The sequence below is a fragment of the Notothenia coriiceps genome, unplaced genomic scaffold (genome assembly GCF_000735185.1).
Source record: "Notothenia coriiceps isolate Sejong01 unplaced genomic scaffold, NC01 NC01_scaffold00038354, whole genome shotgun sequence".
In the NCBI taxonomy this organism is placed as follows: Eukaryota; Metazoa; Chordata; class Actinopteri; order Perciformes; family Nototheniidae; genus Notothenia; species Notothenia coriiceps.
In genome coordinates this window covers 329,491-342,968 of record NW_011371055.1, presented here as the reverse complement: position 1 = coordinate 342,968, position 13,478 = coordinate 329,491, and the positions used below count along the sequence as shown (strand labels likewise).

The following is a 13,478-nucleotide window of genomic DNA, read 5'->3' as shown; positions in this document are numbered from 1 at the left end:
ACCTTGGAGCGCAGGTACACTGATGCATCATGGTCCCCTGACATTCGGCATGTTCCTGCAACTAGAGCAAGATAAGTTAGGAAACATTTAAACATGGATTAGTCATTTCATATTCTGATGTAATGACAATATGATGGGAAGATTCATATGCATGAACAAGAGGTGGATTATTTCAGTATCTAAGAAATTCAATATTTTGTTTTATAGCAGCTAAAACTGTAAAACACTGTAAAACAAAAACAGCATATCCTTCCAGGTAATGGATTACAATTATAGTAAAATTGAAGCCAAAATTCTTGGATGACTTTCTTGGACTGGACTACTAATTTCAACATAACTGCTTATCACAAGGAAACCGAAACAAAAAATCTGCTGAAACGAAAAAGATAATTACCATGCTGTTTACCAAATTCTCTGAGGATTTCTAGTATTTTTGGTACTTTACGGAGACATACAGAAAGGGTATAAAATATGCAACATAACAACCGTAAACATTCTTAACAGCCTCAGTGCCATATACAATGACATGCCTTAACAAACCATAGAGTTTCTTTATGTATGGTATGGCAGATACTGACACACCATGAAATCCTCTTTAAAAAGAGGGAAGCATTCACCCTCCTCCAGACTGAATACATATTCTTGTAGAAGTGTATAATGAATTGGTACCCTTTAAGAATGTTGTACCCTTTGGTTTTGTATCTTGTCACGAGTGCTTGTCAATCTAAAGCCAATTGGCTCTCTCGGTACAAAAACAAAATACCAAGCTGACATTTAAAAAGAGCCCTCTACATGTAATAATATCCAAACTGCTGCTTTCCTCTCTTTAGCGCTGCTTGCAGTCAGGCAGCTTGTTGTGATCCATACACTGTCCTTCATGCACTCACACAGATAAAAACATACATGTAAACCCTCTACAGTAACTCATCTAGTCACACACAGATATGTGGTCGGCAGAGATGCTTGATCTGACAAGTTGGACACCCCGATGAGAACAGATTCTCTGACGGCAGGGCATGGTGTGTGAGTGTGTCATTCTGTGTGTGTGGGCTGATGTCTGTGTGTACATGATGTAGCAGTAATGCTGGTTAAGCTGCTCTTAAACTACATAACACAGAGAAGCTCTGACAGCCCCCCTAAAACCACTGGCCTCTAGAGGATGAGCACAGTTGTGTGTGTGTGTGTGTATGTGTATGTGTGTGTGCGTGTGTGCGTGCGTGTGTGTGTGTGTGTGTGTGTACACTAACTAAAACTAACATGCGCTCGATCAACAATCAGAGGTACAGTGGATCATGTATATCTGCCTCCCAAAGGCAAACGTTTTCAGCATTAAAGTACACAAACAAGACACTATCCTTTTCCCTCTCATAGAAACACACACATCTCATTCCAGCACTCACAAAAAGCATCCTGTACCATTACAGGTGTAAACCTATTAGGTCACAGTGCCCCCTGCTGGTCATACTGACATGATACAGACAGAAGAAGGTATTCCTGCTACTACAAGGAATTAAATAATCAGAAAGATCCAAGTAGCCTTATTTTGGAAAAAGGAAAAGGCACCTAGGTTAACATACTAATACAAGTGTCTCCCATAAAATGAAAGTACACAAATTATCATAGTATAAATTCATTTGGTTAATAAAACCCACTTTGCAGATTCTACAAGTTAAATAAAAGTAAACAAACACAAGAAGCATAAATACAGACTTGCTGAACTTTTTGGTCCCACTTTATGTGGAACAAGTTCTGTGTCAAAGAACATTGTGCTAATTGTGTTGTTTTATTCTTACTATAATACAGTACATCATGAACCTACCTGTATGCCTTCAATTCTCTCTGTCACCACATAGGCATGATGCATCGCAACAAGAGGAACCTTTACTCCAGCCATCTCTCCCAGCTTGGGGGCCCACACACCTGCATAGAACACAAAGAGAGAAAACATTTAATAGAAAAAGCCCCCTTTAAATGTAGATTAACAAATGTTTAATTTACATGTCAAATAAAACCAAAAAGCTTTTAATCTTTAGTTTGGATGAATAGTTAGGCACCTGCACAGTTTACCACACAAGATGTCTCAATGGTCCCATAAGGGGTCTCCACTGCCTTCACCCTCTTAACACCGAGGTCATCAGTCCGCACTTGGATACCACTCACAGGGCAGTTCTCAATCACCTGATGTAAAGAAAAACAATAAAAATAATGAGTTAATCCGATTTGCACCAAGCCCTGTTTGTAGTGTAGAGACTTTCTGTACGAAACATTAATATAAGAGCCCTTTAATATCTACGTATATTCACGTATGGCGCTGTACAATAGCTGCCCACTGCTCCTAGTACTAGACTCCTGGTACTAGGATGGGTTAAATGCAGAGAACAAATGTCACTGTGTTTGCTGTGTGCTCTGCATGTGTGACCATTAAAGAGGGTTTCATCCCTCCCAATTCTATTCTATGTTATCCAATGTTGCAGTTACAGCGGCAGCGGTTCAAATTACTGAATCAATCACTCTTCTCCATTTTGCCATAGTCCGCTTCATATTATCACCGTTTCTTACAGGTTAGAACTACTACAGTACTGTAGGTTGTAAAATGTTGTAAAATGCTATACACACATGTAGTAGTTATCTGAAAGTACATGTGACCTGAGGTTTCCTTGAAAGCTGTGCAGTTTGTGTTATCGTTGTGAAGTACCCACAAGTAGCTCCCTTTAAGCTTAAAGTTAGAATCTAATCACTAAAGGGCTTGCCTCTAACTAATGTACATGTAAACATAAAGCCTAAACCTACATTTTGTACTCTATCTTTTGTTTAAAACAGTGTTTCGTTACATTTACACATTGCTATTCAAGACGTAATATGTTCAAAGAGCAATACATGTTTAGCTGTACAAAAGGTTGTGACATGGCTTTCTACACTGCTCTCTCGTGTTCAGATAAGGGTGCTATAAAGAAAAAAGATTGCTAAACGGGAGTGGCAGGTAGACGGGCTGAACTAAAGTAGAATTCTTTACCAACTTTGACAAAGATCTACCAAAATTTCCCAAACAGAAAAGTTTCACCTCATTAAATTATTATTATTTCTAGCATTTCTCATCAAGCTATTTGCAGAGAGATTAGTGGGATTTACCTAATGTGAACAATTACCATGATGTAAAACACACGTAAAAGTATGCAAAACTTAACTGAAACTCAAATCCCGCTACAATTTACAAAGAATATTTAATTTGTTTGACTAGACTGCAATTACAAATAGTAACATTCCCTTTAGTATAGTGATGTGACGTTCGCGAACGATCTGATTTTTTTGAATGGCACTTTGGTACGAACGAAGTCTGCCTGCCATAAATCCACTCGCTTTTAAAGGAAATTGCTTTCCTGAATCCAAATTTGCCATATATGATGGCATAACGCGTGCTGCTTGAGTAGTAGTTTGGCTGGCTGAGACATGTAACAAGTTATACATTTTCTGTGAGTAAAAGTAGATTTCTGGCAATACAGTCAATCATTATCTTGGTGATTCTTTTGCAGATAAACCTATTAACCCCCTTAAAAAAAAAAAAGGGCTCTTTTGAACGGCTCTCGGAAAGGAACGGAGCCATAAGATTCGGCTCCCTTCAAAGAGCCGTAATTCCCATCACTACTTTAGTATACAGATACTTATCAATTAAAAGAACTTGTGTACACAGCATTATAAACAGGGCCCATTACCGTGGCCCCCCTAGCGGTGGCCGCTCTGGACAGGGTGGTGCAGGTGCCTGCTGGGTCCATGGTGCCATCTTTAGGTACATACAGGGTTCCATACAGATCATCAACGTTCATCAGAGGGTACAGGTCCTTGGTCTCCGCCGGTGACAGAACATGGGACTCGATACCATAAACTTTACCCAGCTAGAAACAAGGGGACAAGGCATGGTTCATGGATTTTTGATCAGTTTAAAATCAAGTTTATGTTACATAATATGAGAACATATTGCATAACATTTCCGGAGGCATATGGAGGCGTTAAGTTACAGTAACTAGTAGCATGATATTAATTAGATTGTTGATCTAAAACATGTGTGCTGCTTTTTCCTTGTTTCACACCATGCAATGGTTAGGTGAAGTTTCCAGTGAACTTTGAACCTCAAACACACACAATCAGGGTAAACACAGCCTTATCCCTGCTCTTATGCATGAGTGTGTTGTAAATTCAGCAGACCATTAATGATATTATCTCTTACCATGGCTTCTTTGTGCAAAGCAATATTCAGACTAATTGATTGCCAACATGAAAAAAAGTTAAGTGAGCAAACTGCATTTTCTTTATTCATATGATATTATGATTTTCGTTCTGAATGCAACACTTCATGGAGGGTAAGTTATAATGCAGTACTTCAAATGCTGTTTCAAATGAAAACCAGTTACACAAGTTATACTAATTCTCAGAGGTGGACTGGGAAGTAACTAAGTATATTTACTCAAGTACGATACTTAAGTAAAATGTTGAACTACTTACTTGAGTATTTCAATACTATGCTACTTTGTACTTCGACCCCACTACAATTCAGAGGTAAATGGTGTACTTTTACAGTACTCCACTACATTTATCAAATACCTTTAGTTACTTTACAGATTTGGATTTATAACGTGAAATATAATCAACACTTTAATAAGACTTTAGTTACACCTGGAGTATAATGCCGTATACAAAGTCATTAAAACTAGCTGTACCTCTACCAGCTTTGATAACACTTTAATGCATCAAGAATTATAACCAAAACATATAATATGCATTATTCTGAAATTGGCCAATCTGCATAATGAGTACTTTTACTTTTGGTACTTTAAGCATATTTGGATGCACATACTTTTGTACTTTTACTTGAGTATCATTTTGATTGCAGGACTTTAACTTGTAACAGAGTATTCTTAAACTCTGGTACTCCTACTTTTACTCTTAGTACAAGATCTGGGTACTTTTTCCACCTCTGCTAATTCAGCCCTAAATATTTTACCTCAAAGCTTAGCATTTTCAAATTAGCAATCTCACTACATACCGACATGAGGCGCTTGTACTCGTCCAGCCTTTGTTTGTTGGAGGCAATGAAGAGTCCTCCGTTCTCGATCCAGCCCGTGTGGAGGCCCGTCTCCTCCTCCAGGTCTTTGCTGATCACATTTCTGGTGTGGGCTAAGAGCTCCACCTCAACATCACTGGGACGGAGCTGCCACAGCAGGCCTAGTAAGCAGAGAGAGAAAGATGTGTGTACAGTTTGCAGTTGAACATACAACTTTAAGCACTTGACATAAGGAGAGTGAAGATACTCTGAGTCAAGTATAGAGTAAGAGTGACTAGTTTAAACAGTAACAGTGAACTTAGTGTGTTACCTGCAGTGTGCCAGGTGGTGCCAGAAGTCAGTCTGTCTCTCTCCAGCAGAACTACGTTGGTCATCCCCATCTTAGCCAGGTGGTAGATGGTCTGACAGCCCAGACTGCCTCCTCCGATCACCACTGCTTCTGCTGACCTGTAGCAGGTGGCAGGAAACTACAGGTGAGCTGAAAACACGACTTTAAAAGTGGGACAAGGACAATGCCAGCCACACCACTCACTGAATCAAACCGAGTGACAAACCTTAAGGTCATTTAAGCTGAGGAAAAGTTTCTGGGGGTAACACATTGTCTGTTATGTTAAGAGTTAGCAAGAATCTGATTAGTTCAGCTACTGTAAACATAAAGACCTGAAACGGGAGGAAATAATTAGCCTGGAGGTAACAAAGTCTTCCTAGATGCACCTTTAAAATAACCAGGAAAAAACGTGTAAAAACAGCGGCTTGTTTTATGTGGAACTTTGCCACACTAGCCTGTTTACTCCTCTTCTAGTCTTAACACTTAGCTGGCTAATGGCTGTAGTTTCATACTCAACAGTGTTATCGATCTTCTAGTCATGTCTTGCCACAATAAGCAAATAAAACCATTTCCAAAAATATAGATTTATGCTTTAAAATTGTAGTTTTCTTGCCTGAATTTTAAAAGTTTAAAAGTTGTATAAACGATCTACATTTTCAGACCTGAGATCTGTTCAGGCCTTGCGGAGGCCACCATGACTATTATTCTTATATCAACTGGTCCTATGTATTGATCAATTGCACAAACCCTCATATGTGCGTATTCCTGATGCCTAATCATCCCACCATGAAGTAAGAATTTAATAAGAAGTATACTTGAAGAACAATAGAAATGATTAATTAACAGAATCTATCTATTTATCCCCTGAGCTTACTTGGGTAAAGGCTTTGTTGGTCCAGAGGATTTGCCAACCTCTTGTTTGAGTGTCTTCTCATAGGGAACACTTTTTTCCGAGGTGGGCTCTGAGCTGTAAGATCGAGCTGTTGTCCGGCTCAATGGAGAGAGAGGGGGCCGCACTGCAGAGACCACCCTCCGAACTGCGCTCCCAAGGAAGGCCATGGCCCCTGTGGTCAGTCAAGGGACCTAAAAGGGAGAGTAACAAGGTGTGAGGCTGCAGTGTTGTTAAGGTCAAAGTCAAATATTGTATCATCTGTATATTATATGACCTATAACAACAGTACAATTACATAAGGGAGCGTAGAATATTCAGCAGGGATTTGATTGCAATACTTGTTGTAAGAATTGAGAGATATTTGTTCTGTTTTCTGTGATTTTACATTGTGTATGTTTTTGTGTATGAAATCATAGATAATTTCCCTGCCTGGACTTATTATGTTATATATACAAATAAGTGATGACATTACACAAATGCATATCCTAAATCAGCATGTTATGGTTGCAGAATATGTAGCTTATTTATAGTTATTAAATATACATATGCAAATAGTGTGTGCTTAGTGTGTAACAGTAAAACCATTTACTTGTAAAACAGGTGGTTTGATATAATGCACAATAGTTAAACAGGTGGTTTGAGATAATGTTATTCCAGGCAGCAAAGACTCTATAATATTCTTTTTGGACTTTAAGGTTCACAGAGCCACTTTATCAAATATAATTATATTAAGCTTTGAATTAAACAACACGGTTAATCAAATACAGTGTTGTAGAAATACTGCTAAGTTAAATGCCCTCTCCTCCACACTGCTTAGCTGGTTTGTGAATTGCCGAGAACTAGCTGGATTAAACCTGTCTTCAATATGAAGAGAAACAGGTTTTAGCTAAGTGAACTGTGGACTTTATCCGTCTATGCGCAAATGCTCATTCCTTATTTGGCCTGTCTTACTTGTGCAAAGTCTAATAGCAAAAGAAAAACAAATCCCAACACACTTCAGAGTGGCTGCTTGAGATAAACAGCGTTGTTACATTGGCAACCACTACGTCCTGCGCTTTTTACGCACTGTAAAGTTATATAGCCTGTGCACAACTTGAGGATAAACTCTAGCACGTTAGCACACACAAGTGCATAACAGAAAACCCATTGAATAGACTATATGCACTACATGTAAACGCTACGTCCTAAAAAAAAAATAACAACAGCCTGAACAGCTGCAAGCTAACGTGGCACTAACGCGCGATGTGATCTCTCACGCCACACGCATGGCATTCAAAACATCCTTACAAAACATGCACGTTCAGTCATAAAGTAACTTTGTTGCACGAGAACACTTCGGTTTCCACCTAATATAAAGGCAGTTGTTTCCACTTACACTCGGTTCCGCCTTTTACCGACCGTCCCCGGTAAATACGATACAAACAGTTTGCGGAACGACGGGATTTGCAGTCTTGGGAAATGTCCGAATACTTGTGCAGATAGACAGCGTTTCAAAGTGTGACAGAGGAGCTGCAGTTCAGTAGCTGTCAGAAAACGTGAGCAGCAGTGGGAGTGCAGTTGTACTTCCTGTGTTGACCCCTCCCCGTATACTATGGAAAGCCCAAAGTGTGCTAAAGGGAGCGTGCAATTTGTTCACAACCTACACAGTTCGGGAGTCAAATAGGGACAATATTGCTGATATTGGGCAAAAACATCAAATCGTTTTTTTAAACCCAACACGACTCAAGCACATTTTAGTCTGCTAATAAAGCAGCCGGTCCCCTATTATACTGTTTGTCATTACTTTATTATAGGCCTCAGATACAAAACATGTCTCTGGAGTGCAAGGCCATAACCATGGAGTCAACATTGGGGAGGACCAAAAATTAAATACAAATTTGAATACTAATTTCCTGCCATTCTAAAGGAAAATATATAAAAATTCTCTAACACATGGGATAACTCATGGCACGGGCGTAGGAAGCATCCTCAATGTGGGTGGGACAATTTGACGGGGGGTGTGGGCAGGTGGTGGACCTAACCTCCTCTAGGGGGGTCCGGGGGCATGATTTTTCTTTTTTAATGTTGAAGTTAAATGCATCAATCTGGTGCACTTTGAGAGCAACATTAGGGACTAAATCTATGGATACATCTCTCAACATCCATATGAAACAGAACTGTAAACAGATTTACCTTTTCTTTATGCATATTTTACAAATCACTCCCCTAGCTACTATTCCTGATAAGTTCGGTTTAAACATCAGAACTACAAGTTATTTACACAAAGAAGCCAAACCGGAGGGTTCATTAGCATTACCATTATGAAATAAAATAATATAGTTTAGGGCTAACTCGAAAAAGATACCAGAACTGATGGAGGGCAAATGGGGGTGGGGGGTGCTAGTGAATTGTCAAAGGGGGGAGAGCCTCGTTGGGGACATTCTACAGATGGCCAGTCCGCCCCTGAAAAATATCTATGCACACGTTATTATAAATAATAATAATAATGCAAATAATAATAATAAATTAAGTCTTTAAATTAAATAACATTTTTAATTTGTAATCATCTTGCGACCCCCACTTTGGGAACCCCTGCTTTTGGAGGAGATACAGGTGATAAGGTGGGCGGGTGTTACCTTGGTTGGTTATTGGCTAATGGTTAAACAACCCAAAAAATCGTTATGACATCATAAAGTGGCCAAAATCTGATCAGCTCATTTTCAGACAGGTTTTTATATAAATAGACAAAAAGTGAGCGAATCGTTTTTCCTGAAAATGTCAGAATCTCTTTAGACAGAGGGGACACATGTTTATGAATAAAAGACAGGAAAAAGTGGATTTTGCATAATAGGTGACCTTTAATGGTACAGAGCCGTAGCCAATGGCCTCTTGAACCAACCTCTACAGGGATATGATGCTTGGATGTATGTCTCACTCATGCTTGGTGCAAAGTGTGTGTGGCAACCATTTGATAGTGATTTACACACTTTACTTGGCTCTCAGGCGAGCAGTTTTCAGTGGCCTGGCCTGTCAGCAGCTGGGTCTTGGCTGCTATATGCACGGATTGTGTCCCAGCTGGGAGCACATCACATCATTAGCCTCAGGGGTTTACCAATAGCAAAACCAATTATAAGGCAAAGCATATACATTATAGTAATAATAGTAATATTAGTATGTAACATTCATTCTAAGCAGACATGCTCTCTAACTGCATGCCCCGCTGGCCCCTCCCGCTTTTGCTGTGCTAAAAAGGGAGCAGACGTTTGTGCCGCAATTCTATAAGGCATGCATGCTATGTTATAACCTGATCTGCCTCAGGATGGAGTAAACCAATAGGGCCTGTTAGAGAGGGCTATACATGTACTCATAGATCCGGAATTACATCCAGGTAATAGTATTTACACGAGATGTTTACACTGAAGCAGTGAATTCGTTTTTTGTTCTATTTAGATTGAATTATGTAAACTGTAGGTGTGTATACGTGTGGGGGGTGGGGGGGAGACAGGATAGCAGATGTTGTTGAGAGTCCTTACGGTCCAGAGACCAAATGAGCAGAAGTGGAACATCGGATATGCATAAGACATCATGTATGTAGTTAGATGTGAGGCATTGGATACCTAGTCGTATCTTGCAGTAAGGAACTAAATGGTGAGATATTACGCAATTTTAAAGCCAGACATATTCCTGCTTAAGTACCTCACCATTATGAAACCTCAGCAGCTTTTGCCCTGAACCATGTGCAAGTTGACCTCGTGAATCCCCACCTCCAGGCCAACAGCCAATGAGGCACTGAGTTTGGGTCCCCTCCTGTGAGAGGAGGTTCTCTCCAGTTAATACAGCTTTGAGCAGGAGAGCTGCTTAATCTCAGAGCTGCAGTCAATCTCTGTGCTTTATCTGTGTGTGGCGGTACGTCTGAAACTGAAAAAATCTGTCTACTACACCAACCTTTGAACTTTGTTGACTTCTTAAAACCCTCTGACATAATTGCATAACTAAGTGTATGTGCCTATGTGCATGTTTGTAAATTAAACAAAAGCTAAGCAGAAGTAGTCCCCCCTTTGTTTTGTTTTCATTTGGATGATGTTTTCCAGTCAAAAAATAAAAAATATGTGGTGGATTTCTGTCAGTAGTACATCATCTTTGAATAACCATATACTTGGAAAATTCTTTATCAGAAAGTTTGGTTTTTATTAAATTATAAAACATAATATTCATCACAGTCAGACAGTAAAAGAACATCAAACATCAAAACTACACTTTCATGTTTTCAAAATGTTAAAAGTTTGCTTTACAGTACATCAAACATTCTGTTAAACAACATTGAAATACCAATGTATTGCTAGAAGACGAACAGAGAGGCTTTGTCAGAAAAGCCATTGCACTTTGATTTCATGCTTGACATCATGTTTTGTTACTCATCCATTTTCTGCATCAAAAAATAAATTAAGACATATAAAAGAAAAGCAACACTCATAATAACAGATAGAAAAGGAATACATGAAATTAGGCCATTGCACTTGCTTATGAATATGGAAATCCATAATATAAGTTTAGTGTAACTTGATGATCCTAATTGAAATATATCCATTTAAATTACCATATCAGTTACTTGCATTGCTGTGCAGACAAATGTCAAAACACTTCTAGATTTAAGAATCCCAAGGATGTTACAAATAGGTTATTTAAGGCTGTGTCGTGATATGGCTTTCAAAGATTTCTTCTTTGGTCTTTTTTTAACAAGATATAACAGTTAGACTGCCAACATATGGAGGTAACATATCAACATGCTGCATTTATTCCATAAAATGACTTCCCAAAATACTATTAATTTCAGAGTAGGGTGTATAAAGATGTCACCATAAGTAAAAAAAATACATAAAATAGGTCATGTAGCTGTAATTTGAAAAGCCTGCAAACAGCTAGAGGAATTGTGATTACTGCTGATTCAAATAAAATGTATGAACCACTTTAAGGGTTTGACAATATAAACTATATTGGGCAAAAAAATGGAGTGCTTGAAAAATATTGTGCAAACTTCAAAATTGATATCCAATTTCTGTAACTCAATGTGAAATGAGAAAAATATTAAAAGACAGTCAAAGGGGAGAATTGGTCTTAGTACTTGAGATTGTTTCAGTTAATCTCACTGTGACTTTATATAAAGAAAGATTTATAAAAAATGCTTTGATTGCCAAATGCCAACATTCAGTCTTACACTGTCCCTAGAAACCATCAGGTACATCAGCTTCAAAACTGCTAATAAAGCCAATGGAAATATTAATTAGGGTCAGCCAAGCCTTGTGTTAAATATAACTGTTAACAGTTCCAATGAAAGACATGCACCAATGGAGGAATGGATAGAAAGATTGATCTACCAACAAGGTAAAAATAAAAAAGAATATCATATTTTGTCCAAACATGCCTGGAGTTTAGAGCAGTGCAGCTTCAGGAGCCTCAGTCAGCACCCAACAGAATGCAAGTTGAAAAAATGCCTGACTAAAAGTGTCGATGTTCATACGAGAACTAAAACACCAAAGGTTTTACACGTCTTTACAAAACAGCCTCACTTAACACTGTCCATTATACTGTTTCCATCCATGTTCCACACATTTGCCGCATGCTTTGAAAAGTCCAGTCAAAAAAACATGAGCGTGTCAGTGTGGTGACACAGAGTGGACTGAAACACAGTCTTGTAACACTTCATCCCCTCAGCATCTGTCTCTCTGACCTCGTGGCCTTTTGACCCGCAGGATCTCGGCCGATACGTCTGCTCTCTCTAAAGTTCATCCTTGTAGGCGGCAGACAGTGGAGGCGGCGAAGCCCCTTTCAGGGTCTTGTGGGAGCCCCTCCAATCTGTGCGGACAGCGTCATCGTCCCACAGAGTCGACGTCTCCGTGTCGCTCACCCAATCAGGATCACCAGCGTACTGACACGGCTGGACCAGCAGGGGGTGTGTGCTGTAGGCTTGTAAGCTTCTGTTTGGGAAATGGGACTTGTAGTCCTCACTGCAGAGAGAGAACAGTGAAAGAGATTAGACTTCCTTTTAATATATATTTAACTCCTAATAACAGAAGGAAAACTGCATCTCAGATTTTTATTTCACAACAATTCAGTTATCACTTTTGGTCAGAGGTGGGAAGTAGTGGAATACAAATACTTAGTCACTGTACTTAAGTACATTTTTCTGGTATCAGTACTCCACTACTTATTTTTCTGACAATTTTTTACTTTTACTTCTTACATTTTCAAAACAGGTTAGTTACTTTAGTTTTAATCTGTGTTTGGTGGCGTGATCATTATTATTTAGAGTCATTGCGTGCCTATGGATTTTAACACGATCCGTGTATCCTTCATTTCCTGGTCTTCTCTAAAGAAGAGGGACCAATGAAAACGTTGTCATTTTGCCGTTGTTCAGCATCGAAACATTCATTAGCTATCAATGGCATTATTGTTCTATTAATATAAAGGGAGGTCAGTTACTCTTTAGAACAGTTGGTAGTTATGGTTACTTTTTACTTAAGTACATTTTGAAGCCCATACTTCTTTACTTTTACTTGAGTAAAGAAGTTTAGTCAGTACTTCTACTTTTACCAGAGTATTTTAAACACGAGTATCTGTAAAGGATGTGTTTACTTTTGCCATCTCTGCTTTTGGTAGTATGTCCTGATTTTTTGGGAATACACTGGTTTGACAAGAGATGGAGACAGAGGCTGATTTCAGTTAGTGTTAGTATAGAGGGCGACAGCAGGACGGATGTATAGCGTGCGGTCGTTGTGCAGTCGTTGTGCATTCTTAGCGGACCAGTCAAGCATATCGAATTAGAATCACAGAGGTGAGAGAGAGAATATGGAAAGTGGGTTGGCTTTGAGCCAGTTTTGCACACATGATGGAGCACACAAACACTGCCAAGCCTTCTGGTTTGCAGGCCCTTCAGCCCCAAGGTGCATTTCATCTCCTACAGTCAGTGCCCCATATGTGTCTCAGTTACTCTGTTAGACAATGACTGTGGGGTGATGAGAAAAGTCATTTGCTTAGGGCTAATGACAAAAAGATTAGGGTTCGAAATTGGGTCAGGGTTGCATAAACAACAGTCTTGAGGTAAGCCAACGTGAATGAAAGAACGTAAACTACTTTACTGCCATACAAGCTGCTTTGTGAGGCTATACTTACACATTGCTGTTCTAAGAAAAATGCAACTGTTGGCATGCTAACATCTGAAAAAA

At 39.1% G+C, this 13,478-nt stretch overlaps 2 protein-coding genes across 2 annotated transcripts in view; both read right to left on the bottom strand.

Annotated features, from left to right (window-relative positions):
* Window positions 1-7,838, bottom strand: part of sardh (sarcosine dehydrogenase) — a 39,340-nt gene extending 31,502 nt beyond the window's left edge. The window contains exons 1-8 of the mRNA XM_010797764.1: window positions 7,652-7,838; window positions 6,259-6,467; window positions 5,367-5,503; window positions 5,039-5,217; window positions 3,711-3,890; window positions 2,055-2,178; window positions 1,820-1,920; window positions 3-61 (exon numbers count right to left, since the gene is read on the bottom strand). Of these exons, the coding sequence (XP_010796066.1) occupies window positions 3-61; window positions 1,820-1,920; window positions 2,055-2,178; window positions 3,711-3,890; window positions 5,039-5,217; window positions 5,367-5,503; window positions 6,259-6,443 (965 nt within the window). The 5' untranslated portion in view covers window positions 6,444-6,467; window positions 7,652-7,838. The remainder of the gene's footprint in view (window positions 1-2; window positions 62-1,819; window positions 1,921-2,054; window positions 2,179-3,710; window positions 3,891-5,038; window positions 5,218-5,366; window positions 5,504-6,258; window positions 6,468-7,651) is intronic.
* Window positions 7,839-10,428: 2,590 nt separating this feature from the next.
* Window positions 10,429-13,478, bottom strand: part of cercam (cerebral endothelial cell adhesion molecule) — a 10,525-nt gene continuing 7,475 nt past the window's right edge. The window contains exon 12 of the mRNA XM_010797750.1: window positions 10,429-12,260. Within this exon, the coding sequence (XP_010796052.1) occupies window positions 12,032-12,260 (229 nt within the window). The 3' untranslated portion in view covers window positions 10,429-12,031. The remainder of the gene's footprint in view (window positions 12,261-13,478) is intronic.